The sequence below is a fragment of the Salmo salar genome, chromosome 19 (genome assembly GCF_965601325.2).
Source record: "Salmo salar chromosome 19, fSalSal1, whole genome shotgun sequence".
NCBI classification, from domain to species: Eukaryota; Metazoa; Chordata; class Actinopteri; order Salmoniformes; family Salmonidae; genus Salmo; species Salmo salar.
Window position 1 is genome coordinate 18,202,797 of NC_138309.1, and position 26,036 is coordinate 18,228,832.

Below are 26,036 nucleotides of genomic sequence, written 5' to 3' on the forward strand. Positions count from 1 at the left end.
TGCTCTCTCATCTCCATATTGTCTATAGTGGCAGTGCTCCCTCATCTCCATATTGTCTATAGTAGCAGTGCTCCCTCATCTCCATATTGTCTATAGTAGCAGTGCTCCCTCATCTCCATGTTGTCTCCAGTAGCAGTGCTCCCTCATCTCCATGTTGTCTCCAGTAGCAGTGCTCCCTCATCTCCATATTGTCTACAGTAGCAGTAGCAGTGCTCCCTCAACTCCATATTGTCTATAGTAACAGTGCTCCCTCATCACCATATTGTCTACAGTAGCAGTGCTCTCTCATCTCCATATTGTCTACAGTAGCAGTGCTCCCTCATCTCCATATTGTCTACAGTAGCAGTGCTCTCTCATCTCCATATTGTCTACAGTAGCAGTGCTCTCTCATCTCCATATTGTCTACAGTAGCAGTGCTCCCTCATCTCCATATTGTCTACAGTAGCAGTAGCTGTGCTCTCTCATCTCCATGTTGTCTACAGTAGCAGTAGCAGTGTTCTCTCATCTCCATGTTGTCTACAGTAGTAGTAGCAGTGTTCTCTCATCTCCATATTGTCTACAGTAGCTGTGCTCTCTCATCTCCGTGTTGTCTACAGTAGCAGTAGCAGTGCTCTCTCATCTCCATATTGTCTACAGTAGCAGTAGCAGTGCTCTCTCATCTCCATATTGTCTACAGTAGCAGTAGCTGTGCTCTCTCATCTCCATGTTGTCTACAGTAGCAGTGCTCTCTCATCTCCATATTGTCTACAGTAGCAGTAGCAGTGCTCTTTCATCTCTATGTTGTCTACAGTAGCAGTGCTCTCTCATCTCCATATTGTCTACAGTAGCAGTAGCAGTGCTCTCTCATCTCCATATTGTCTACAGTAGCAGTAGCTGTGCTCTCATCTCCATGTTGTCTACAGTAGCAGTGATCTCTCATCTCCATGTTGTCTACAGTAGCAGTAGCAGTGCTCTCTCATCTCCATGTTGTCTACAGTAGCAGTAGCAGTGCTCTCTCATCTCCATGTTGTCTACAGTAGCAGTGCTCTCTCATCTCCATATTGTCTACAGTAGCAGTGCTCCCTCATCTCCATATTGTCTACAGTAGCAGTGCTCCCTCATCACCATATTGTCTACAGTAGCAGTAGCAGTGCTCCCTCATCTCCATATTGTCTATGTAACAGTGCTCCCTCATCTCCATATTGTCTACAGTAGCAGTAGCTGTGCTCTCTCATCTCCATGTTGTCTACAGTAGCAGTGCTCTCTCATCTCCATATTGTCTACAGTAGCAGTGCTCTCTCATCTCCATATTGTCTACAGTAGCAGTGCTCCCTCATCTTTATATTGTCTACAGTAGCAGTGCTCCCTCATCTCCATGTTGTCTACAGTAGGAGTAGCTGTGCTCTCTCATCTCCATGTTGTCTACAGTAGCAGCAGCAGTGTTCTCTCATCTCCATATTGTCTGCAGTAGCAGTGCTCTCTCTTCTCCATATTGTCTACAGTAGCTGTGCTCTCTCATCTCCGTGTTGTCTACAGTAGCAGTAGCAGTGCTCTCTCATCTCCATATTGTCTACAGTAGCAGTAGCAGTGCTCTTTCATCTCCATGTTATCTACAGTAGCAGTGCTCTCTCATCTCCATATTGTTTACAGTAGCAGTGGCAGTGCTCTCTCATCTCCATGTTGTCTGCAGTAGCAGTGCTCTCTCATCTCCATGTTGTCTACAGTAGCAGTGATCTCTCATCTCCATGTTATCTACAGTAGCAGTAGCAGTGCTCTCTCATCTCCATGTTGTCTACAGTAGCAGGGCTCTCTCATCTCCATGTTATCTACAGTAGCAGTTCTCTCTCATCTCCATGTTGTGTACAGTAGCAGGGCTCTCTCATCTCCATGTTGTCTATAGTAGCAGTAGCAGTGCTCTTTCATCTCCATGTTGTCTATAGTAGCAGTAGCAGTGCTCTCTCATCTCCATGTTGTCTATAGTAGCAGTAGCAGTGCTCTTTCATCTCCATGTTGTCTATAGTAGCAGTAGCAGTGATCTCTCATCTCCATGTTGTCTATAGTAGCAGTAGCAGTGATCTCTGCTCTCTCATCTCCATATTGTCTACAGTAGCAGTGCTCCCTCATCTCCATATTGTCTACAGTAGCAGTGCTCCCTCATCTCCATATTGTCTACAGTAGCAGTGCTCCCTCATCACCATATTGTCTACAGTAGCAGTAGCAGTGCTCCCTCATCTCCATATTGTCTATGTAACAGTGCTCCCTCATCTCCATATTGTCTACAGTAGCATTAGCTGTGCTCTCTCATCTCCATGTTGTCTACAGTAGCAGTGCTCTCTCATCTCCATATTGTCTACAGTAGCAGTGCTCTCTCATCTCCATATTGTCTACAGTAGCAGTGCTCCCTCATCTTTATATTGTCTACAGTAGCAGTGCTCCCTCATCTCCATGTTGTCTACAGTAGGAGTAGCTGTGCTCTCTCATCTCCATGTTGTCTACAGTAGCAGCAGCAGTGTTCTCTCATCTCCATATTGTCTGCAGTAGCAGTGCTCTCTCTTCTCCATATTGTCTACAGTAGCTGTGCTCTCTCATCTCCGTGTTGTCTACAGTAGCAGTAGCAGTGCTCTCTCATCTCCATATTGTCTACAGTAGCAGTAGCAGTGCTCTTTCATCTCCATGTTATCTACAGTAGCAGTGCTCTCTCATCTCCATATTGTTTACAGTAGCAGTGGCAGTGCTCTCTCATCTCCATGTTGTCTGCAGTAGCAGTGCTCTCTCATCTCCATGTTGTCTACAGTAGCAGTGATCTCTCATCTCCATGTTATCTACAGTAGCAGTAGCAGTGCTCTCTCATCTCCATGTTGTCTACAGTAGCAGGGCTCTCTCATCTCCATGTTATCTACAGTAGCAGTTCTCTCTCATCTCCATGTTGTGTACAGTAGCAGGGCTCTCTCATCTCCATGTTATCTACAGTAGCAGTAGCAGTGATCTCTCATCTCCATGTTGTCTATAGTAGCAGTAGCAGTGCTCTCTCATCTCCATGTTGTCTATAGTAGCAGTAGCAGTGCTCTTTCATCTCCATGTTGTCTATAGTAGCAGTAGCAGTGCTCTCTCATCTCCATGTTGTCTATAGTAGCAGTAGCAGTGCTCTTTCATCTCCATGTTGTCTATAGTAGCAGTAGCAGTGATCTCTCATCTCCATGTTGTCTATAGTAGCAGTAGCAGTGATCTCTCATCTCCATGTTGTTTATAGTAGCAGTAGCAGTGATCTCTCATCTCCATGTTGTCTACAGTAGCAGTGATCTCTCATCTCCATGTTGTCTATAGTAGCAGTAGCAGTGATCTCTCATCTCCATGTTGTCTATAGTAGCAGTAGCAGTGATCTCTCATCTCCATGTTATCTACAGTAGCAGTAGCAGTGATCTCTCATCTCCATGTTGTCTATAGTAGCAGTAGCAGTGATCTCTCATCTCCATGTTATCTACAGTAGCAGTAGCAGTGATCTCTCATCTCCATGTTGTCTATAGTAGCAGTAGCAGTGCTCTCTCATCTCCATGTTGTCTACAGTAGCAGTAGCAGTGATCATTCATCTCCATGTTGTCTATAGTAGCAGTAGCAGTGATCTCTCATCTCCATGTTATCTACAGTAGCAGTAGCAGTGATCTCTCATCTCCATGTTGTCTATAGTAGCAGTAGCAGTGCTCTCTCATCTCCATGGTGTCTACAGTAGCAGTGATCTCTCATCTCCATGTTGTCTACAGTAGCAGTAGCAGTGCTCTCTCATCTCCATATTGTCTACAGTAGCTGTGTTCTCTCATCTCCGTGTTGTCTACAGTAGCAGTGCTCTCTCATGTCCATGTTGTCTACAGTAGCAGTAGCAGTGCTCTCTCATGTCCATGTTGTCTACAGTAGCAGTAGCAGTGCTCTCTCATGTCCATGTTGTCTACAGTAGAAGTGCTCTCTCATCTCCATGTTGTCTACAGTAGCAGTGCTCTCTCATCTCCATGTTGTCTGCAGTAGCAGTAGCAGTGCTCTCTCATCTCCATGTTGTCTACAGTAGCAGTGCTCTCTCATCTCCATGTTATCTACAGTAGCAGTGCTCTCTCATCTCCATGTTGTCTACAGTAGCAGTGCTCTCTCATCTCCATGTTGTCTACAGTAGCAGTGCTCTCTCATCTCCATGTTATCTACAGTAGCAGTGCCACTCTGCCAATGATCTCCTTCTCGCTGGAGATCAGAGAAGGTGTCAAAGCCATCTGATGGCTAATTAAACCTCTAGCTCAATAGGCCCTGCTCCTCTCTTCCCCTCTGCTCTTATGTCTCTCGTTCCTCCCTCTCTTCCTCTCTCCCACTCATTTCTCCCCTCCTCCTATGCTGACGTCGGTTGCCACAGATGCCTTATTATGAGACAGGCACTGACACAGCCTTTCAGAATGCCACTGTGATCACAACCAGTTTCTAGAACTAGACAATGATGGTGGAATTCTAAAAACTTCCCCTGTGCCAAAAACTTCAAGAGCAGCTTTCCCTCCTGTGAGTGAGAGTGTGGCAAATGAGGGAAGTTGAAAAGTTAGTGGAAGTTAGAGGGGGTGATTTGGGGCCGATGTTATTGGCATGCTGGCTTGACAAACCTTCAGATCTCCGTCTCGACTAATTTCTCAGGGAGATTGCCAGATACTTCTCTCTCTTCTTTCTCTGTTTGTTTCCAGACAGTTTTTCTATTGTAGTGTTCATGCATCGACCGGCGTGTTTGTCGGTGAATTACGGCTACAGTCATTGTAGAAAAACACCTTCAGAATAAAAAAGCTTAATGATGCAGATGATTGTTAGGCACCTCTTGCTGCCAGTCAGAAAGACAGACCTCTTGCTAATGTGCCTGGTGTTTACTTCTTCGCTTGGATTGAAACTGAAATCAATAGCAACGAGTGTATGAAACTCTGTATATCAGACGGCAGGGTCATGTTCATTATGCACCAAAAGGAAGAAAATGGACTAAAACAAGGAGGGACTACCTGGACTTGTCCAATCAGAAACGCAAATGTTCCTTTTCTGTATACTGTTTTAAAACGTTTTCTGTTGTGTGTCCTAATGAACACGACCCAGGTATTCCTCCCACTGACCACTGAGGACATTTTAAACATGTTCTCATACAGATATAGAGGTGACAGTGTATTGTAGAACAGTTATTTCAGTCCCATGTTATTTTAGCATGGGAGGAGACCTATTGCCTGGTCTGTCTCGTATGACAGTCATGAAAGAGGACAGATGCTGAGGACCTACACAGCAAGGTCACCTCCTCAGTATGAATATAGCTACTGGTGTGTGATTAACAGCATGATGACTGGTCTCTAGAGCCTGTATGAAAGCATGGCTTCACTATTAAGGCCAAAAACAGACATGCAGTACCAGTCAAAAGTTTGGACGCACCTACTCATTCAAAGGTTTTTCTTTAGCTTTACTATTTTCTACATTGTAGAATAATAGTGAAGACATCACAACTATGAAATAACACATATGGAATCATGTAGTAACCAAAAAAGTGTTAAACAAATCAAAATATATTTTATATTTGAGATTCTTCAAAGTAGCCACCCTATTTTCACTCAACTAAAATATAAACACAACATACAACAATTTCAAAGATTTGACTGAGTTACAGTTCAGATATGGAAATCGGTCACTTGAAATAAATTAATTAGGCCTTAATCTATGGATTTTACATGACTAAGAATACAGATATGCATCTGTTGGTCACAGATACTTAACCTCTATGGGACCGGCGGGACGAATTCGTCCCACCTACGTAACAGCCACTGCCATCCTGTGGCGCGATTTTCAAAATCTTCAAAATCATATTACTTCAATTTCTCAAACATATGACTATTTTACAGCCATTTAAAGATAAGACTCTCGTTAATCTAACCACACTGTCCGATTTCAAAAAGGCTTTACAACGAAAGCAAAACATTAGATTATGTCAGCAGAGTACCAAGCCAGAAATAATCAGACACCCATTTTTCAAGCCAGCATATAATGTCACCAAAACCCAGAAGACAGCTAAATGCAGCACTCACCTTTGATGATCTTCATCAGATGACAACCCTAGGACATTATGTTATACAATACATGCATGTTTTGTTCAATCAAGTTCATATTTATATCAAAAACCAGCTTTTTACATTAGCATGTGACGTTCAGAACTAGCATACCCCCCGCAAACTTACGGGGAATTCGCTAACATTTTACTAAATTACTCACGATAAACGTTCACAAAAAGCATAACAATTATTTTAAGAATTATAGATACAGACCTCCTCTATGCACTCGATATGTCCGATTTTAAAATAGCTTTTTGGTGAAAGCACATTTTGCAATATTCTAAGTACATAGCCCAGGCATCACGGGCTCGCTATTTAGACACCCGGCAAGTTTAGCACTCACCATAATCATATTTACTATTATAAAAATGTCATTACCTTTTGTTGTCTTCGTCAGAATGCACACCCAGGACGTCTACTTCAATAACAAATGTTGGTTTGGTCCAAAATAATCCATCGTTATATCCGAATAGCGGCGTTTTGTTCGTGCGTTCCAGACACTATCCGAAATAGTAAAGAAGTGTCGCGCGCTTGGCGCAATTCCTGACAATAAAATTCAAAGTATTCCATTGCCGTACGTCGAAGCATGTCAACCGCTGTTTAAAATCAATTTTTACGTCATTTTTCTCGTAGAAAAGCGATAAAATTCCGACAGGGAATCTCCTTTTCGGCAAACAGAGGAAAAAATCCCAAAGGCGGGGGCGGTCGGGGTCACGCGCATAAGCTAGTGTCTCTTGATGGGCCACTTGAGAAAGGCGATAATGTGTTTCAGCCTGGGGCTGGAATGACGACATTCTCTTTTTTCCCGGGCTCTGAGAGCCTATGGACGACGTGGGAAGTGTCACGTTAGAGCAGAGATCCTTAGTAAATGATAGAGATGGCAAAGAAGTTCCAGAAATGGTCAGACAGGCCACTTCCTGTAAAGGAATCTCTCAGGTTTTGACCTGCCATTTGAGTTCTGTTATACTCACAGACACCATTCAAACAGTTTTAGAAAATTTAGGGTGTTTTCTATCCATATGTAATAAGTATATGCATATTCTAGTTACTGAGTAGGAGTGGTAACCAGATTAAATCGGGTATGTTTTTTATCCAGCCGTGTCAATGCTGCCCCCTAGCCCTAACAGGTTAAAAAAAAGTAGGGGTGTGAATCAGAAAACCAGTCAGTATCTGGTGTGACCACCATTTGCCTCATGCAGCGCAACACATCTTCGCATAGAGTTGATCATGCTATTGATTGTGGCCTGTGGAATGTTGTCCCACTCCTTTGTGTGAAATTGCTGGATATTGCAGGTCATGGAAGAACTGGGACATTTTCAGCTTTCAGGAAGTGTGTGCAGATTCTTGTGACATGGGACCGTGCATTATCATGCTGAAACATGAGGTGATGGCGGCAGATTAATGCCACGACAATGGGCCTCAGGATCTCGTCACGGTATCTCTGTGCATTCAAATTGCCATCAATAAAATGCAATTGCATTGTCTGTACGGCCACTTTGTTCACAACGTTGACATCAGCAAACTGCTCATTCACATGACGCCATACACGCTGTCTGCCATCTGCCAGGTACAGTTAATACAAGGATTCATCCGTGAAGAGCACACTACTCCAGCATGCAAGTGGCTGTCAAAGGTGAGCATTTGCCCACTGTAGTCGGTAACAACGCAGAACAGCAGTCAGGACAAGACCCTGGTGAGGACGACGAGCACGCAGATGAGCTTCCCTGAGACATTTTCTTACAGCAGAAATTCTTCAGTTGTGCAAACCCACAGTTTCATCAGCTGGCCAGGTGGCTGGTCTCAGACGATCCCACAGGTGAAGAAGCCAGATATGGAGGTCCTGGACGGGTGTGGTTACGCGTGGTCTACGGTTGTGAGGCCTGTTGGATGTACTGCCAAATTCTCAAAAACAATGTTGGAGGTGGCTTATGGTAGAGAAATGAACATTCAATCCTCTGGCAACAGCTCTGGTGCACATTCCTGCAATCAACATGCTAATTGCACGCTCCCTCAAAACTCGAGACATCTGTGGAATTGTGTTGTGTGACAAAACTGCACATTTTAGAGTGGCCTTTTATTATCCTCAGCACAAGTTGCACCTTGTGCTAATGTTCATGCTGTTTAATTAGCTTCTTGATATGCAACACCTGTCCAGGTGGATGGATCATCTTGGCAAAGGAGAAATGCTCTTAAACAGGGATGTAAACAAATGTGTGCACAGCATTTGAGAGAAATAAGATTTTTGTGCGTATGGAACATTTCTAGGATCTTTTATTTTAGCTCATGAAACATGGGACACACACTTACATTTTACATTTATATTTTAGTCATTTAGCAGACGCTCTTATCCAGAGCGACTTACAGTAGTGAATGCATACATTTCGTACAATTTCATACATTTTCTTTTTTTCCTGTGCTGCACTTCAAATGTTTTATTGATATTTTTGTTTAGTGTATATACAGTTGAAGTCGGAAGTTTACATACACTTAGGTTGGAGTCATTAAAACTCATTTTTCAACCACTCCACAAATTTCTTGTTAACAAACTATAGTTTTGGCAAGTCGGTTAGGACATCTACTTTGTGCATGACACAAGTCATTTTTCCAACAGTTGTTTAAAGACATATTATTTGACTTATAATTCACTGTATCACAATTCCAGTGGGTCAGAGGTTTACACACACTAAGTTGACTGTGCCTTTAAACAGCTTGGAAAATTCCAGAAAATTATGTCATGGCTTTAGAAGCTTCTGATAGTCTAATTGACATCATTTGAGTCAATTGGAGGTGTACCTGTGGATGTATTTCAAGGCCTACCTTCAAACTCAGTGCCTCTTTGCTTGACATCAGGTGAAAATCAAAAGTAATCAGCCAAGACCTCAGAAAAATTGTAAACCTCCACAAGTCTGGTTCATCCTTGTCTGGTTCACAAGTCTGGTTCAACTCCTGAAGGTACTACGTTCATCTGTACAAACAAAAGTACGCAAGTATAAACACATTGGGACCTCAGAGCCGTCATACTACTTTGGAAGGAGATGCGTTCTGTCTCCTAGAGATGAACGTACTTTGGTGCGAAAAGTGCAAATCAATCCCAGAACAACAGCAAAGGACCTTGTGAAGATGCTGGAGGAAACGGGTACAAAAGTATCTATATCCACAGTAAAACAAGTCCTATATCGACATAACCTGAAAGGCCGCTCAGCAAGGAAGAAGCCACTGCTCCAAAGCTGCCATAAAAAAGCCAGACTACGGTTTGCAACTGCACATGGGGACAAAGATCATACTTTTTAGAGAAATGTCCTCTGGTCTGATGAAACAAAAATAGAACTGTTTGGCCGTAATGACCATCGTTCTGTTTGTAGGAAAAAGGGGGAGGCTTGCAAGCCGAAGAACACCATCCCAACCGTGAAGCACGGGGGTGGCAGCATCATGTCGTGGGGGTGCTTTGCTGCAGGAGGGACTGGTGCACTTCACAAAATACATGGCATCATGAGGAGGGAATATTATTTGGACGTATTGAAGCCACATCTCAAGACATCAGTGAGGAAGTTAAAGCTTGGTCGCAAATGGGTCTTCCAAATGGACAGTGACCCCAAGCATACTTCCAAAGTTGTGGCAAAATGGCTTAAGGACAACAAAGTCAAGGTATTGGAGTGGCCATCACAAAGCCCTGACCTCAATGCTAAAGAAAGAAGGCCTACAAACCTGACTCAGTTACACCAGCTCTGCCAGGAGGAATGGGCCAAAATTCACCCAACTTATTGTTGGAAGCTTGTGGAAGGCTACCCAAAACATTTGACTCAAGTTAGACAATTTAAAGGCAATGCTACCAAATACTAATTGAGTGTATGTAAACTTCTGACCCACTGGGAATGTGATGAAAGAAACAAAATCTGAAATAAATCATTCTCTCAACGATTATTCTGACATTTCACATTCTTAAAATAAAGTGGTGATCCTAATTGACCTTAGACAGGGAATTTTTACTAGGATTAAATGTCAGGAATTGTGAAAAACTGAGTTTAAATATATTTGTCTATGGTATATGTAAACTTCCGACTTCAACTGTCATATGTAAACTTCCTTTAATAGAGTGGAATAAACGCATGTATTGGCACACGTACGGACACATGCACAAACACTGTTCCATAAAAAAATAAATACTGCAGGAAGGGATATAAAGTTAACTGGATGAGGTCCAGAAATGGAAACAACCATTTTCATTAAACAAATCAAATGATGAGTGACAAACTTCTCCTATTCCAGTCTCAAAATTACCTCAGAGGAGAGCCCTGTAACTGAATCAGCCCTCTAAGTTAGTGCGTACTTAGGCAATAACTGCGCTACTGCTTCTCTCTGTGTATGTTATTCTCCCTACTACAGATGAACCACACTGAGTTAAATGGAATGCAATTGTTCTTCTTCGGTATCAAGAACTGACTTTGATTGTAATTTATTACAGATGGCAGCAAATCAATAGAGCAAATGAATGCAAACAGGTCATGTATTTCTGCCAACCATGACGGTTAACTGTTCTACCTCTATTTAAACTGGGCTTTCTCCCCAAAAACATAATGTCAAATCAAATCATATTGTATTTGTCACATGCACCGAATACAACAGGTTTTGACCTTACCGTGAAATGCTTACTTTTAGCCCTTAACCAACAATGCAGTTTTAAGAAAATAGAGTTAAGGAAATATTTACTAAATAAACTAAAGTAAAAAATAAAAAAAAGTAATACAATAAAATCACAATAATGAGAATATAAACAGGGGGTACCGGTACCGTGCAGGGGTACAGGTTAGTTGAGGTAATTTATACATGTAGCAGGGGTAAAGTGACTATGCATAGATAATAAACACTAAGTTTATTGGGTCAATGCAAATGGTGGCCATTTGATTAATTGTTCAGCAGTCTGATGGCTTGGGGGTAGAAGCTGTTAAGGAGCCTTTTGGACCAGGACTTGGCACTTCTGTACCGCTTGCAATGCGGTAGCAGATAGAACAGTCTATGACTTGGACAATTTTGACAAGTCTTTGACAAAATTGGCCTTCCTCTGACAGCGCCTAGTATATAAATCCTGGATGGCAGGAAGGTTGACCTCAGTGATGTACTGGGCTGTACGCACTACCCTCTGTATCGCCTTATGCTGAGCAGTTGCTATACCAGGCAGTGATGCAAACGGTCAGGATGCTCGCGATGGTGCAGCTGTAGAACTTTTTGAGGCTCCTGGAACCCATGCCAAATATTTTCAGTCTTCTGAGGGGGAAAATGCGTTGTCATGCCATCTTCACAACTTTCTTGGTGTGTTTGGACCATGATAGCTTGTTGGTGGGAATTTGAAACTCTAAACCCACACCACTACAGCCCCATCGATGTGAATGGGAGCGTTTTTGGCCCTCCTTTTCCTGTCGTCCACGATCATCTCTTTTGTCTTGCTCACATTGAGGGAGGGGTTGTTGTCCTGGCACCACACTGCCAGGTCTCTGACCTCCTCCACATCGTTGTCGGTTGACTTTGTTGAATTTGTTGACTTCATTAGGCCTTAAATTAACATAATTTTGGTCTCTAGCTGATTATTTAGATTGTGTGTGTTGTGTCATCAGCAAACTTAAAGTTGCTGTTGGAGTCGTGCTTGGCCATGCAGTCATGGGTGAACAGGGAGTACAGGAAGAGATTAAGCACACACTTCTGAGGGGCCCCCGTGTTGAGGGTCAGCGTGGCAGATGTGTTGTTGCCTACCCTTACCACCTGGGGGCGGCACGTCAGGAAGTCCAGGATCCAGTTGCATAGGGAGGTGTTTAGTCCCAGGGTCGTTAGCTTAGTGATAAGCTTTGTGGGCGCTATGGTGTTGAACGCTGAGCTGTAGTCAATGAACAGCATTCTCACATAGGTGTTCCTTTTGTCCAGGTGGGAAAGGTTAGTGTGGGATGCGATTGAGATTGCATCATCTGTGGATCTGTTGGGGTGGTATGCGAATTGGAGTGGGTCTAGAGTTTCTGGGATGATGGTGTTGATGTGAGCCATGACCAGCCTTTCAAAGCACTTCATGGCTACCGACAATGTATTTGTATTTTTTATTGAACATTTATTTAGGTATTACAGACTCGGTCAGGGAGAGGTTGAAAATGTCAGTGAAGACACTTGCCAGTTGGTCCGCACATGCTCTGAGTACACGTCCTGGTATTCCATCCGGCCTTGTGAATGTCGACCTGTTTAAAGGTCTTGCTCACAATTGCCAGAAGCATACCACCCTGCATCCCACTGCTGGCTTGCTTCTGAAGCTAAGCAGGGTTGGTCCTGGTTGGTCCCTAGATGGGAGACCAGATGCTGCAGGAAGTGGTGTTGGAGGGCCAGTAGGAGGCACTCTTTCCTCTGGTCTAAGAAAATTTCCCAATACCCCAGGGCAGTGATTGGGGACATTGCACTGTGTAGGGTGCCGTCTTTTGGATGGGACAATAAACAGGTGTCCTGACTCTCTGTGGTCACTAAAGATCCCATGGCACTTATCGTAAGAGTAGGGGTGTTAACCCTGGTGTCCTGGCTAAATTCCTAATCTGGCCCTCATATCATCACGGTCACCTAATCATCACCAGCTTACAATTGGCTCATTCCTCTCCACTGTAACTATTCCCCAGGTCATTTCTGTAAATGAGAATGTGTTTTCAGTCAACTTCCCTGGTAAAATAAGGGTAAAATAAAAAAAAACATTGGCTAGAGGGAGTGTTATCACACAGTCGTCCGGAACAGCTTGTGCTCTCATGCATGCTTCAGTGTTGCTTGCCTCGAAGTGAGCATAAAAGGCATTTAGCCCGTCTGGTAGGCTAGCGTCACCGGGAAGCTTGTGGCTGGGTTTCCCTTTGGAGTCCGTCATAGTTTGCAAGCCCTGCCACATCCGACGAGCGTCAGAGCCAGTGTAGTAGGATTCAATCTTAGTCCTGTATTGATGTTTTGACTGTTTGATGGTTTGTCTGAGGGCGTAACGAGATTTCTAATAAGCGTCCAGATTAGTGTCCCGCTCCTTGTAAGTGGCAGCTCTAGCCTTTAGCTCGGTGTGTATGTTACCTGTAATCCATGGCTTCTGGTGGTGATATGTACGTACGGTCACAGGGGGGACGATGTATTCGATGCACTTATTGATGATGTCGGTTACTGAGGTGGTATACTCCTCAATGCCATTGAATGAATCCCGGAACATATTCCAGTCTGTGCTAGCAAAACAGTCCTGTAGTGTAGCATCCGCGTCATCTGACCACTTCCATATTGAGCAAGTCACTGGTACTTCCTGCTTTAGTGTTTGCTCGTAAGCAGGAATCAGGAGGATAGAATTATGGTTAGATTTTCCAAATGGAAGTTCGAGGGAGAGCTTTGTACGCATCTCTGTGTGTGCAGTAAAGGTGATCTAGGTTTTTTTTTTCCTCTGGTTGTACATGAAATGCTGGTAGAAATGTTGTAAAATGGATTTATGTATGCCTGCATTAAAGTCCCCGGCCACAAGGAGCGACCATTTTGTTGATTCTTATACAGCTCATTGAGTACAGTCTTAGTACCAGCGTCGGTTTGTGGTGGTAAATAGACAGCTACGAAAAATATAGATGAAAACTCTCTTGGTAGATAGTGTGGTCTGCAGCTTATCATGAGGTACTCTACCTCAGTAGAGCAATACCTCGAGACTACCTTATTATTAGACATCACGCACCAGCTGTTATTGACAAATAGACACACACCCCCACCCCTTGTCAAACCAGACGTAGCTGTTCTGTCCAGCCAATGCAGCTATATTATATTATCCGTGTCGTCGTTCAGCCACGACTCGGTGAAACATAAGATATTACAGTTTTTATTGTCCCGTTGGTAGGATAGTCTCGAATGGAGATCATCCAGTTTTTTCTCCAGTGATTGCACGTTGACTAATAGAACAGATGGTAGAGGCGGGTTACCCACTCGCCAACGAATTCTCACAGGGCACCCTGATCTCCGCCCCCTGTACTTCCTTATTTTCACATGCGAATGACTGGGATTTGGGCCTTGTCTGGGAGCAACATTATATCCTTTGCGAAAAAAAATTGTCCAGTTCGATGTGAGTAATCGCTGTTCTGATATCCAGAAGCTCTTTTCGGTCATAAGATGCGTTCTGTCTATCAACATTATGTACAAAATAAGTTACAAACAATGCAAAAAAACAAGCAAAATTGCACAATTGGTTAGGAGCCCGTATAACAGTAGGCATCCCTCCGGCAGCATTCTTTCAAGATGGATACTGGTTTCTCTCTTAAAGGCAAATTCAGGTAGCTCTCTATCCTTTGGCCAAGCACCACATAAATATGAACTGTTCGTATCATACGACAATGAAATGTGTCACCATGGCAACGACGGTATAGTGCCGGTGTGATGTGCAGAGCGATGTAAGGATGAGGTCCATTAATCTGACTGGCTGGCTGAGATAGTGCCATCCCATTGATTGGCTGAGGCAAGACGAGGCACGGAGCAATGAGGCACCTCTCCATGCATTGAGCCCCTACAGTGTTAGAAAGCTGTCAGTCGGAACGGAGCTTGTCAGTGAGGAGGTGGGGGAGGGTTAGAGGATGACTTTTCAGTGAGGGGGTGTGGATGGAGGGGTGAATGGATGGATAAACGGATGGGGATGGAGCTTGTAAGAGTATTGTCATTCAGGGGCGTGGGGATGGAGGGTTGGAGTGAGGGATAGAGCCTATAGATAGGCAGCAGTAATTTCAGGGCTGTCTGCTTCACTAAATCATTGGTGCTGTGACATTGTCAGCTACCTTCACACATCTACACATCCTCTGTCCTACTGCAGCCAAAATGGCGTCCTATTCCCTATATATGGGCCCTGGTCAAAAGTAGTGCACTATATTGGGACCGAGTGGCGCAGCGGTCTAAGGCACTGTATCGCAGATGCTAGATGCATCACTACAGACCCAGGTTCGATTCCGGGCTGTATCACAACCGGCCGTGATCGGGAGTCCCATAGGGCGGCGCACAATTGGCCCAGCGTCGTCCGGGTTAGGGGAGGGTTTGGCCGGGGTAGGCCGTCAATAACTAGGCAACTGACTTGCCTAGTTAAGTAAAGGTGAGATTTTAAAAAAATGGTTGCCATTTGGGATGCAGTCTTACAGTTGCATGGCCATGAGGTAGGAAGAAATAGCAGGTAGGGTGATATGGAGCTGTTGCCTGCCTGAGAAAAATACAATCCCTTTTTTTCTCTCTTTTTCCACCCATCTCTCATCCTCTTCCTCCTTTCTCACCCTTGCAGTGCTTTAAGACTGGTGAAAATGAGAGAATAAAAGAAAAAGAGGAAAGTGAAGAAGAACATTATGACATATTAATGAAGTTGAATCTAAAGTTGAATCTAAAGTCATTAGCCTCCTCTCTGGCGGTGCCTTCTATTCTCCTGATTGAAAGTCCAGCTAGGAGCAGGAAGTCGCACTGTGGCGAAAATTGAGGCCCCGCGGACCAGCGCTGGACGTGCTGTTTGACAGAGTGTCTGACTGAAACCCTGTTAAATACGGTCACCAAAGGAATAGGGATGGAAGGACGGAGGGTGTGTTTGTGTGTACCATCATTGTCCTCCCATGTTCATCAATGCATTAACAGAATTATAATTCTATTTCTACCCCCCCCCCCCCCACCGTGGAAGTCCCATGGAGGTCCTGTGTGTTTCTAGTCCTTTAGACTCTGTTGAGTAATGGACTCTGATGGAGGGCAGCGACCCCGTTTGTCTATCTCTCTCCCTCTCGTACATGCACACACGGGCAAATACACACACACACACACACCTGCAAACACACACACAGGACATCTTCCCAGGGCTTGACAATGTTTGACTCACACTGCGCTGGGGCTTTTTATAGATCTAGCAGTGTCATCCTCTTCATCCCCTCTGTGCACATTCATCAAGCCAGGAAATGAGATAGCATGACCTTCCCTTTATGTGCCGTATAGAGACTTCCTGAGCCATGCTAATAATATACCTACAGTAGCCTACCTGAGAATAGTAACTAGGATTCATACAGTAGATAGTGTATATAATGTCCTGGCTTCAGGCACCTGCATACTGGTTTTATTTCAAGAAGTCGAGCGCATGAATCACATTGTTTCACTCCACAGTATATACGCTGAAAGTACAAAATATTAAGCACACTTTCCTAATATTGAGTTGCACACCCTTTCGCCCTCAGAACAGCCTCAATCGGTCGGGACATAGACTACAAGGTGTCTAAAGTGTTCCACATGGATGCTGGCCCATGTTGACTTCATTCTTTACACATGGGAAACCGTTGAGTGTGAAAAATCCAGCAGCGTTGCAGTTCTACCATACCCCGTTCAAAGGCACTTAAATATTTGGTCTTGCCCATTCACTCTCTAAATGGCACACACACAATCCATGTCTCAATTGTCTCAAGGCTTAAAAATCCTTCTTTAACCTGTCTCTTCCCATTCATCTACACCTGGACTCATCTGGTCAGTCTATATCATGGAAAGAGTGTTCCTAATGTTTTGTACACTCAGTGTGTAGTCATATAGTGACATATAGTCACTTATCTCAAACAGTCCATGCCCATCTAATTTACTTAAGTGCTTAAATTCTTTACCGGTTTGTTATAGAGAAATGATTAAGAAACTTTCTTTAATGAGTTCTGTGTGTGTCCGCCCACGTTTAACAGTACAGTGGATGGTAATGTTATAATGTTAATGTGTGGGGCGTGTCAGCGAGCAGATGGATTTTTGATGAGAGATAATAGAAGTAATGAAGGGACCATCATCTGAGCTGAGAGTCTGAATCAATCACGAGAGAGCGAGAGGGAGAGGGAGAGAGAATATCAATCCCTAGCAGATGTGGCCCACCTGTGAGACTGACATGTGTTATCTAAGTCATTATTCCTTTGCTTCAGCTTCACTTGGTGTGACGATTGTAGGAGGGCTGTGTCATTTAGGTGTGGAACACACTGGAACACCGACATGGAACATACACACACACACACAGCGCTTAAGCCCACATTGTTATGATTCAGGCAAATTTCTAGCATCATCTTCACTGTTGTCGACCTGCACTGCTCTAAGACGTTCAGGAGAAAGTGTTGAGTATATTTAAATGATGTAAAAGTTCCACCTATCCCTGCTTGGCTGTTCTGTACCTTGTTTGAGCTAGCTCCCTTCAGACTGTGTCTGGTGTGAAAAGGTTGAGGTGTGTTTAAAAGACATAATGAAGTTGGCATTTAAAGGCTAAAGGCATTTAAAGGCTGGGATGGGTACGTGTGAGACTAGACTGCCCTACCCACTTTTAATAGCCTGACATCTCCGATACGGAAACATTTTGATATTATGCCCCAAGGATGATCGATTTCATCTGCATGTGACACTTTTTGTTGTTGTTGCTTTCTGTGAAACATGAACCTTGCCTGCTTGGTCAGTTTTTACAATTCAAACGCTTGTAATAGCAGTGTTTTAGTCTATACTAGATACATCAGACATGGGAGAAACAGACAGAAAACAGAGTGGCAGGGATCAAACGACAACATCAACAAATCCAATCTAGCCAAACGCTCCAATCAATTCAATTGACTGAGTGGGTGGAGCTGTTTCTGGTGTAAACATAGTGGAAATGACCAGAAAACATTGTCTAACCCAGGTCTCGTTTTACCAGTGTGTATTTAAGGTGATTACCTGCTCCAGTTTGTGTATTGGCCCTGATATTGTTAACCAGTATGGATCTGGCAAAGATCTGCAGCCCGATCAATAGGGCCAGAGTGTCAGATAAGCCTCCTGAAGGGGTGATGCTCTGAAATGAGAGGATGGGAGGATGAATTAGAGCTATTAGTGTGAACTCTCACCTCCGACTCAATGATCTGTGGCTGAAAGTGAGCACTCCTCTTCCTTCCTCTCAGATGAATGTGTCCAGGTGGCCTCTTAGCTCTGAGAGCTCCGTCTCAACACCCTGCTCTAGCATGGCCATGGCCCTGACTCTGGAAATGGCTCCACCCCTCTCTCTGGGTTTAATACTTTGGATTGGCCCTCACAGAGGCAGACTCTGTTGCTAGGGAGGCTAAGAACTGAGGCGACGTGCACCAAAATGGCTCTCTGACTCTCTCCATCTTCCCTTGGATGAAGGAGTGACCGTTCTTTTCTCCATCCCTTCCTTCCTCCATTTATCTCTCCTTCCTACCTGTGCGACTCTACAGTGTTCTATTCAACCGGTTGTGACTAGTAATTTACCTCAAAGCATGCCATTACACCTATAGGACTAACCACTCTGTGTGTGTGTGTGTGTGTGTGTGTGTGTGTGTGTGTGTGTGTGTGTGTGTGTGTGTGTGTGTGTGTGTGTGTGTGTGTGTGTGTGTGTGTGTGTGTGTGTGTGTGTGTGTGTGTGTGTGTGTGTGTCCCATCTCAACATCCATCAAACAGCTGTTTCCCAGCTGTAAAGCCGGCGGTCACATGGCCAGCCAGACCTTATATCACATAGCTACATGATCAATCTGACTAAAACACATCCGCGGCAACTGGTTTTCAGTGTATGACGACTGGGGACTTCAAGTTCAAAGCCATCTCCCGCAGTGTTGCTCTGAAACAGGCACTGTTGCTGCGTTCCTTCCTGGAAACCCTTGCTCCCTCTTAGGTTATTTATCTGAGGTCCTTAGAGGGGGTGTGTTGCAGTAGGACACAGCTTGGAGTCTAGCGCCACTTTGTACACAACCCACAGCCCGGGTACCATGGTATCACTGTTCACTGCTTTACCCCATGTAGCTAGATTCTGCTTGTTATTGTGTGGGGGCAGTATAGGCCTGGCACCACAGCACCGCTGTTCACTAATTCACCCCATGTAGCAAGGCAGCTAGGTTCTGTTTGTTATTGTATTGTATGGGGAAGTGGGAGAGTAGGCCTAGGCCTGATGGTACCACTGCTCACCCCATGCAGCTAGGTTCTGTTTGTTATTGTATGGTGCAGTGGGAGGTGTAGGCCACTGTGTCCATATCCATGGTACGACAGCTCACCCATACAGTTAGGCAGTACGGGTATGGTACCGCTGCTCACAGCTCACCCATGCAGTTAGGCAGTAAGGGTATGGTACCGCTGCTCACAGCTCACCCATGCAGTTAGGCAGTAAGGGTATGGTACCGCTGCTCACAGCTCACCCATGCAGTTAGGCAGTATGGGTATGGTACCACTGCTCACAGCTCACCCATGCAGTTAGGCAGTAAGGGTATGGTACCGCTGCTCACAGCTCACCCATGCAGTTAGGCAGTAAGGGTACGATACCGCTGCTCACAGCTCACCCATGCAGTTAGGCAGTAAGGGTACGATACCGCTGCTCACAGCTCACCCATGCAGTTAGGCAGTAAGGGTATGGTACCACTGCTCACAGCTCACCCATGCAGTTAGGCAGTAAGGGTATGGTACCACTGCTCACAGCTCACCCATACAGTTAGGCAGTAAGGGTATGGTACCACTGCTCACAGCTCACCCATGCAGTTAGGCAGTAAGGGTATGGTACCACTGCTCACAGCTCACCCATGCAGTTAGGCAGTAAGGGTATGGTCCCACTGCTCACAGCTCACCCATGCAGTTAGGCAGTAAGGGTATGTTTGTATTGCAGCTGGAGGGTATATAGCCTAGGCCTGATTTACTTCTAACTGACTAAGCCTACAGTACTGGAGTTGTGGGGTTCCAATCCTGCTGCTGCCAGCAAACTCTGACGGGAACTGTGTGAGTGGGTCATATTGGGGCATTAGACAAAAGGGGCAGTTTCTAATTCAAACAAGCTGTTGTTAATAATAACGGGAAGTACAGTCTGGAAAACAGTAACCATAATGGGGGGAATATTTATTTATACATTTTATCTCCAAGTGACCTTGATTAAATGTCTACAGGATATGAGCGTGACTGACCGGACTGGCTCTTTTTCAGGCATCGTGATATTACAGTATGTTTATGTATCCCAAATGACACCCTATTGCCTATATAGTGCACTCCCTTTGACATATGGGCCCTGGTCATAGGTAGTGCACTATAAAGGGAATAGGGTGCCATTTGGGATGCTGCCTATTTTCTGGTCCCGAACTCCCCAAAACAAAAGCATTCTGTGTTTGCTTAGCTGATGTTTGTTGTGTGGGTTTCATGCACATTTTTGGGGCCTGGATAGAGAGTTGGCGTCTGGAGTTTCTTGGCCATAACTTCAATATGTCTGCATTAGTGGATCAGTAAATAACATATAATTGTGGTAATGAAGGAACCCTGCCGATTAATAACAGGATAATAGTAATCCCATTCTAGTAACAATGTCTTATCCAAGTAGGTTAAAAGGCAAACTCTAAAAATATGCTCATGTCAGATAATCAAAAAGAGCTTGTTATATGTAATTTGGCACCATCATTAAGGACTAAAAGTGAACAAAAATCTATCATATCAGCCATAGTTACTATTACTGTTGAATGTCCCCTCCCTCATAGCCTTCAGGCCTCCCCACAGCCTCTGTTCCCTCCTGCTCTGTGCTCTGACACTGACTGGCTAATGGTTCCAGACAAGTGTCAAAGGAAGTGTCTCAGTGATCTGTCGCTACGCTAACTAACACCTCCCACCACCCATTGCCCTTCTATAGTGACACACAGACACACACACACACATCAGCAGGAAGTGAGGTGCCAGCTTCCTATCCCAGAGCTCCCAGCTGTGAGGATGCTGGGTTAAAAAGATGGCAGTATAGGGTCATATTCATTATGGTATAATGTAGCAAAGCAGTTTGAAAATGAAGCTTTCTTATTGGATTTCTATGTCAGTAAGTCCCTTCCTCTTTTAGCCCATTTTCTTATGTTTGGAGGCTAATGAACACGACCCAGGCATTAAAGTACTGCATGTGCCAGGCCTATGCTGTTACTGCTCATTATAAATGAACAAGACACCACAGACAGTGGCAGTTAAGTGCCTGCTCTTGGTGCACGCTTCTCTGTTCTTTTATGTTCAAGCCCCAGTCGTTTCTCTCTTCCTCGTCGTTCCTCTTTCTCAGCCTATTTTAGGAAATCAGAAGGCCTTTTCACTCGTTAACTATCTATCCACTCTGAGGCGATTGCTTTTTCTTTCCTCATTGTTAACGCGGTAGCTGTAATTATTCACTGGGGCGGTTCTTGTCTCTGCAGCAACAGGTAGAGGGAATGTAATTTGTAATTTTCCTCTCATGCTAATTATCTAGACGACTAAAGCAGAAAAGCCATCTCTGCATTTCCCTGTTAATTATTCTCACCTTTCAAAGTGCCTGTCGTTGGGTCTGAGTCGTCCTGGCTACCTGTCCACTGCTCGGCGTGTGTTTACCAGAAGGAAACAGAATGCCACTAAATACTCCTCGTCTGGAGAGCTCAGCACTTGTGTCAAGAGGTGCTGGATGGAATTGTTTCATGCGGAGGAGGAGGGAAGCATGGCCATGCATCCAATTAAAACCACGTTCTCTGTGAACTGTGCTGCTCTGTGAAAACCATGAAGGGAAAATTGGAACGCATTATAACAAGGTTGTTTTGCTTGAAATGTAAGGGAAGTAACAAAACAGAGAGTGTGTGTAGTGTGTGCGTGCGTGCGTGTATGTTGCATATGCTTATTTGTGCACGTGTGGTATGTGTGTATACATATGTGAAAATGCAGCCAGGTTACCCATGATACAATTCAGTATTCAACGTCCATCCATATATGAGGACTGTCGAGAGATGAAGTGGAAATCGGCCACTAGGGGCAGCATTGAGCGCTGTGACCATGTAGGTTTTGGTTTTGCTATGGCTTTGTCGACGGGGACGGTGGATGGGCTTAAGCATCTGCCTCTGATTCCAAAAGTTACCAGTTTGAATCCAGTTATAGAAAGTTGTTTTTGAGATGTTTGTTTTAAGCCTAACCTTAACCCTTACCTTAACCATTCAGAGTTCAGGGCTCCCGAGTGGTGCAGCGGTCTAAGGCACTGCATCTCAGTGCTAGAGGCGTCACTACAGACCAATGGTTAGATTCCAGGCTGTATCACAACCGGCTGTGATTGTCAGTCCCATATGGCGGCGCACAATTGGCCCAGCGTCGTCCGGGTTAGGGTTTGGCCGGGGTAGGCTGTCATTGTAAATAGGAATTTGTTCTTAACTGATTTGCCTAGTTAAATATATATATATTTTTTTTTAAATGCCTAAACTTAAGATTTCGGATGAATGTATAATTCTGACGTGAGACTGAGAGGTAGTTGGAATATGTCGGTCCGTAATAGACAGATTTAGATAAAGGTGTTTTGAAGAACACACTCTCTCTCCAATCCAGACATGTCTGTACTTGTTATTAAAAGTGGATCTTTGAAGTGATGATGCAAGGTGGTGGTAACCAACTCCTCCATTAGAGGGTAGGGAAGTGAGAAGTGACATGGGGTGATGCGTGCTGTGGAAATGAGGATAGGCATGGGCTAGACTCTGATAGACTATAGTAATGGAACTGGGAGGCTGGCATCCTGCAGTGGTTGTAACAGGCCTTGAGAAAAGACAGAGGGGACAGAATAGGATATACTGACTTGGACGGGAACAGACACCTGCTTTGTTCTGTGTGTGTTTTTCAATCAATATGATGTTTAGCGAAGCGGGCTTCTCTGTGTCTGCTCTGTGTTGCGGCACACTGATCTACAACAGCAAACATATATTAAGATGATATTGTTATTTAAAACATGTAATCAGATTTAAAGAATGAAATGGTTGTCTGCCTTGTCTCCCCAAAGCACACTGCATCCTCAAACCTTAATGAACAGACTCACACAAACACACACCTACCCACCGACACACTCCTCCCTCCTTACTGGAAGATGCAGATTCTTCTGTTTAAGAAACTAAGGGGTCGTTTGGTGTCGTGTTAATCACCTTGGCATTAGTTCCCAGGCTGATTTGATTAGTTCCTGTTAAGTCTAACTAACTTCCCATATCTGAGGGCCCGGGGGTAACTCCTAGACCTGAATTACACCGAGAATTCAATTATACCTTGTCCCTTTTGGGCCGGTGGTGGTCCCTCCTATCCAACAGACAAGGCTTTGGGTTGTATTAAAAACAGCTAAACATGTTAAAAACTACTTTGACGTTTCAGTGTAGTATGAATGCTATCATTAAAAGAGGCTTGAAAAAAGAGTCAAATGAGAAGCAGTCCCCTATATACACATCAGTGAGACAGGTATTATAAATTAATCTTCTGTGAAATTCATCAGAACTCACTTTTAGCCAAATGAGATTCAGCCAACATAATTGAATTTGTCATTGAAAGTTGTCATTCATTTCTGTGAAATCCATTTGTCATTTGTTGAGGCACGATGTAATAAAATACATTTCAGAGTATTCTTGGGAGAGGGCCAGGGTAAATATCCCCCCCTCCCTCTGTAATTACCTGCAGTTGCTCTTAAGCTACTAAATTTGCAAAATGACCCTGTGATAATGGAAACAAATGTACTTTCAGCAATGTACATAGGAAGTCATGGATTTTGTGTTTTTTTACCCTCTCAAATGCTTTTTATAATGGTAAGCATATGTGTAGTTCTGGTTTTGTTCTTTTTTTGTTATATCTGCCTGAATATATGGCAACGTCTGAAGTGATATCCGATTCCCTAGTGAACTACCTTGGGTCATAGTCTCATAAGGTAAAAAGTAACACACTTTATAGGGAATAGGGTGCCATTTCGGACCAAGCATATATTGGTGAATTGTAATGGCTCTTCTCCAGGAAATGGATATCCTCCTGCTCAGTGAGTGGTGGTCAGGCTGTAGATTGCACCGCTGACCCTGACTCTGAGATTAACTGATAAGTGGCCTCTCTCCTCTCCTCTGCAGCACAGTGAAGCCTTACCTCGGCCTGGGAGAATACAGATCAGTGTGTGTGTGTGTGTGTGTGGTGTGCCCCCTGACTCTGTCCTTGGACAGGAGAAGGGGACTGGATTATAATAACACGATGGGACTGGGACACCTGTTTTCTGTCTAGAACAATGCCTTTTCTCATGTGAGATGGAATACTGAAATGGGAGAACTAACCCAGGTCTTTTGGATGTACGATATGTCTGGTTCCATGGCATCTTACTATAATGTCCCTAATGTGAACTAATTCCCTTGATCAATGTTGGTGTAACTTAGCTAGCTAGCTTGTTCCGCTGAACTGAAACAGTGCGTGTCTAATGTGCTCCCTCCTCTCTCCTTCACTCTGGTCACACACAGGTAACTACCAGCTGTCTCCGACTGTGAACATGCCCCAGGACGACACCGTCATGATCGAAGATGATAGGCCACCTGTGGTCCCCGCCCACATGTCTGACCAATCATCCTCCAGCTCCCACGATGACATGGGCTTTGCTGCAGATAACCCGGGGACTTGGGCCCAGGACGTGCCAAACCAAAATGAGTGGTGAGAGAAAGAGAGTTGACATTTTACACCCCAGCAAGGTTTTCTTTACTTTTTGGCTGTAGCACCCACTTTCTGATTTAATTATTGATATCATGATGTTCTTGAAAGATGCCCTTTGTGTCTAGATTCCGTGTGTTATGGAACATTTCGTATGTGGGGAGCGTTAGGGCATGAGAATATGATATCTGACACTATTCTTTTAGTGTAGTCAAGTGTCTGTGTGCATGTGCCTGCGCACGGCTGTGTGCCTGTGTTGAGTGTGTGCGTGCATGTGTGTGCGCACGTGGCCTTGTGTCTGTGTGTGTCCGGGCTCGCGTGCGCACGCCTTCATGACTGTGTGTATGTAGCGTGTGTGCATACGTGCACGTGTTTGCCTTCGTGAGTGTTTAATAATGGATGTGACCTAGGAGGAATATGGAAGATGGTTGAGTTAAACATCTCTCTAGGGTCCTAGCCAGTCCTCTTTCTTCCCCAGGGTGCCTCACACTTCCCCCTGGTTTGGCCTTCTAGAACATCTTGAGCAGCTAGTATTAAATATGGAACCAGGGGCTCAGCAGCCCAATGACAGGCAGGGGCCATGAGTCCTCTGGGACCGTACACTCAATTCAATTCAACCAAGTGGTTCTGCAGTTGTATGAGGAAAATTGGGCTCCAGTGTTTCTGGCTCAGTGTAAACAGTGTAGGTATATATAATGCTTCTGTGTAGAAACCGGCATCGTACATATGAAAGCATGAATGGTATTTATTGATTGCAGTGTTCAGCTACAGGAATTTACCAAAGTTACCAGAATATTCAGTAATTAACAGGTAATCTACAGCAATCTGTGGTGACTTTGGTAATTTATACTTGACAAAAAAAAAATGCATCTATAGTATACATTTTATATGTGTGTGTCCATATTGTCCCTGAGTTTTTAGTGGATAGACCATATGATTCAAGAGAAAATAGACTAATTAATGAAAAAAAAACATCTAATCATCAATGGCATTATTTTCAATTAACTCTCCCAACTATTGACTTTTTTGACAACTGCCACCAGTTTGGCACCAAAACAAATTCATTGACAGAGTAAAATAAACAAGTGTGTTAAAACATAGTTCATGCTGAAACCCTCATATTAAACATAGTGGTATTCACTAAATGGATGGTTTATATTTAGGATGATGTTTTACCGCTGTGTCATTCTATTTTTTATCTTAAAATCATCTTATTTTATTATTTTATATATTGTACTTGTGATTAGAACACACAGAGTGCACGAGATACTGTAATTACAGACATTTATTGATCATCTGAATTACCCCAAAGGGCCACTAGATGTCTTGTAATTAATTACATATAATCCTTGAAAGTTACCAAAATTCTGGTAGTTTACTGGTAAACTTCAAAAGTTTCCAGTAATATACCCTCCCTTTGCAACCCTACATTTCAGTATAATATCCTATTTTATGACTGTCCATGACAGATGTTTGTTCCAGGACTCACATCCAGCCTCCTAGAGACTGTATCAAGGTACACGATTTTCTTTCCTTTATCTCGATTGGTCAGGCAAGATCATGTGA

General features: G+C 44.0%; 1 protein-coding gene across 2 annotated transcripts in view; it reads left to right on the top strand.

The window, feature by feature from the left end:
• The window catches only part of LOC106578541 (partitioning defective 3 homolog), a 568,924-nt gene that overhangs the window by 323,795 nt on the left and 219,093 nt on the right, over positions 1-26,036 (top strand). For both annotated transcript variants that reach the window (XM_014157480.3, XM_014157481.3), the window contains exon 15: positions 24,287-24,473. In XM_014157480.3, coding sequence (XP_014012955.1) covers positions 24,287-24,473 — 187 coding nt within the window. The remainder of the gene's footprint in view (positions 1-24,286; positions 24,474-26,036) is intronic.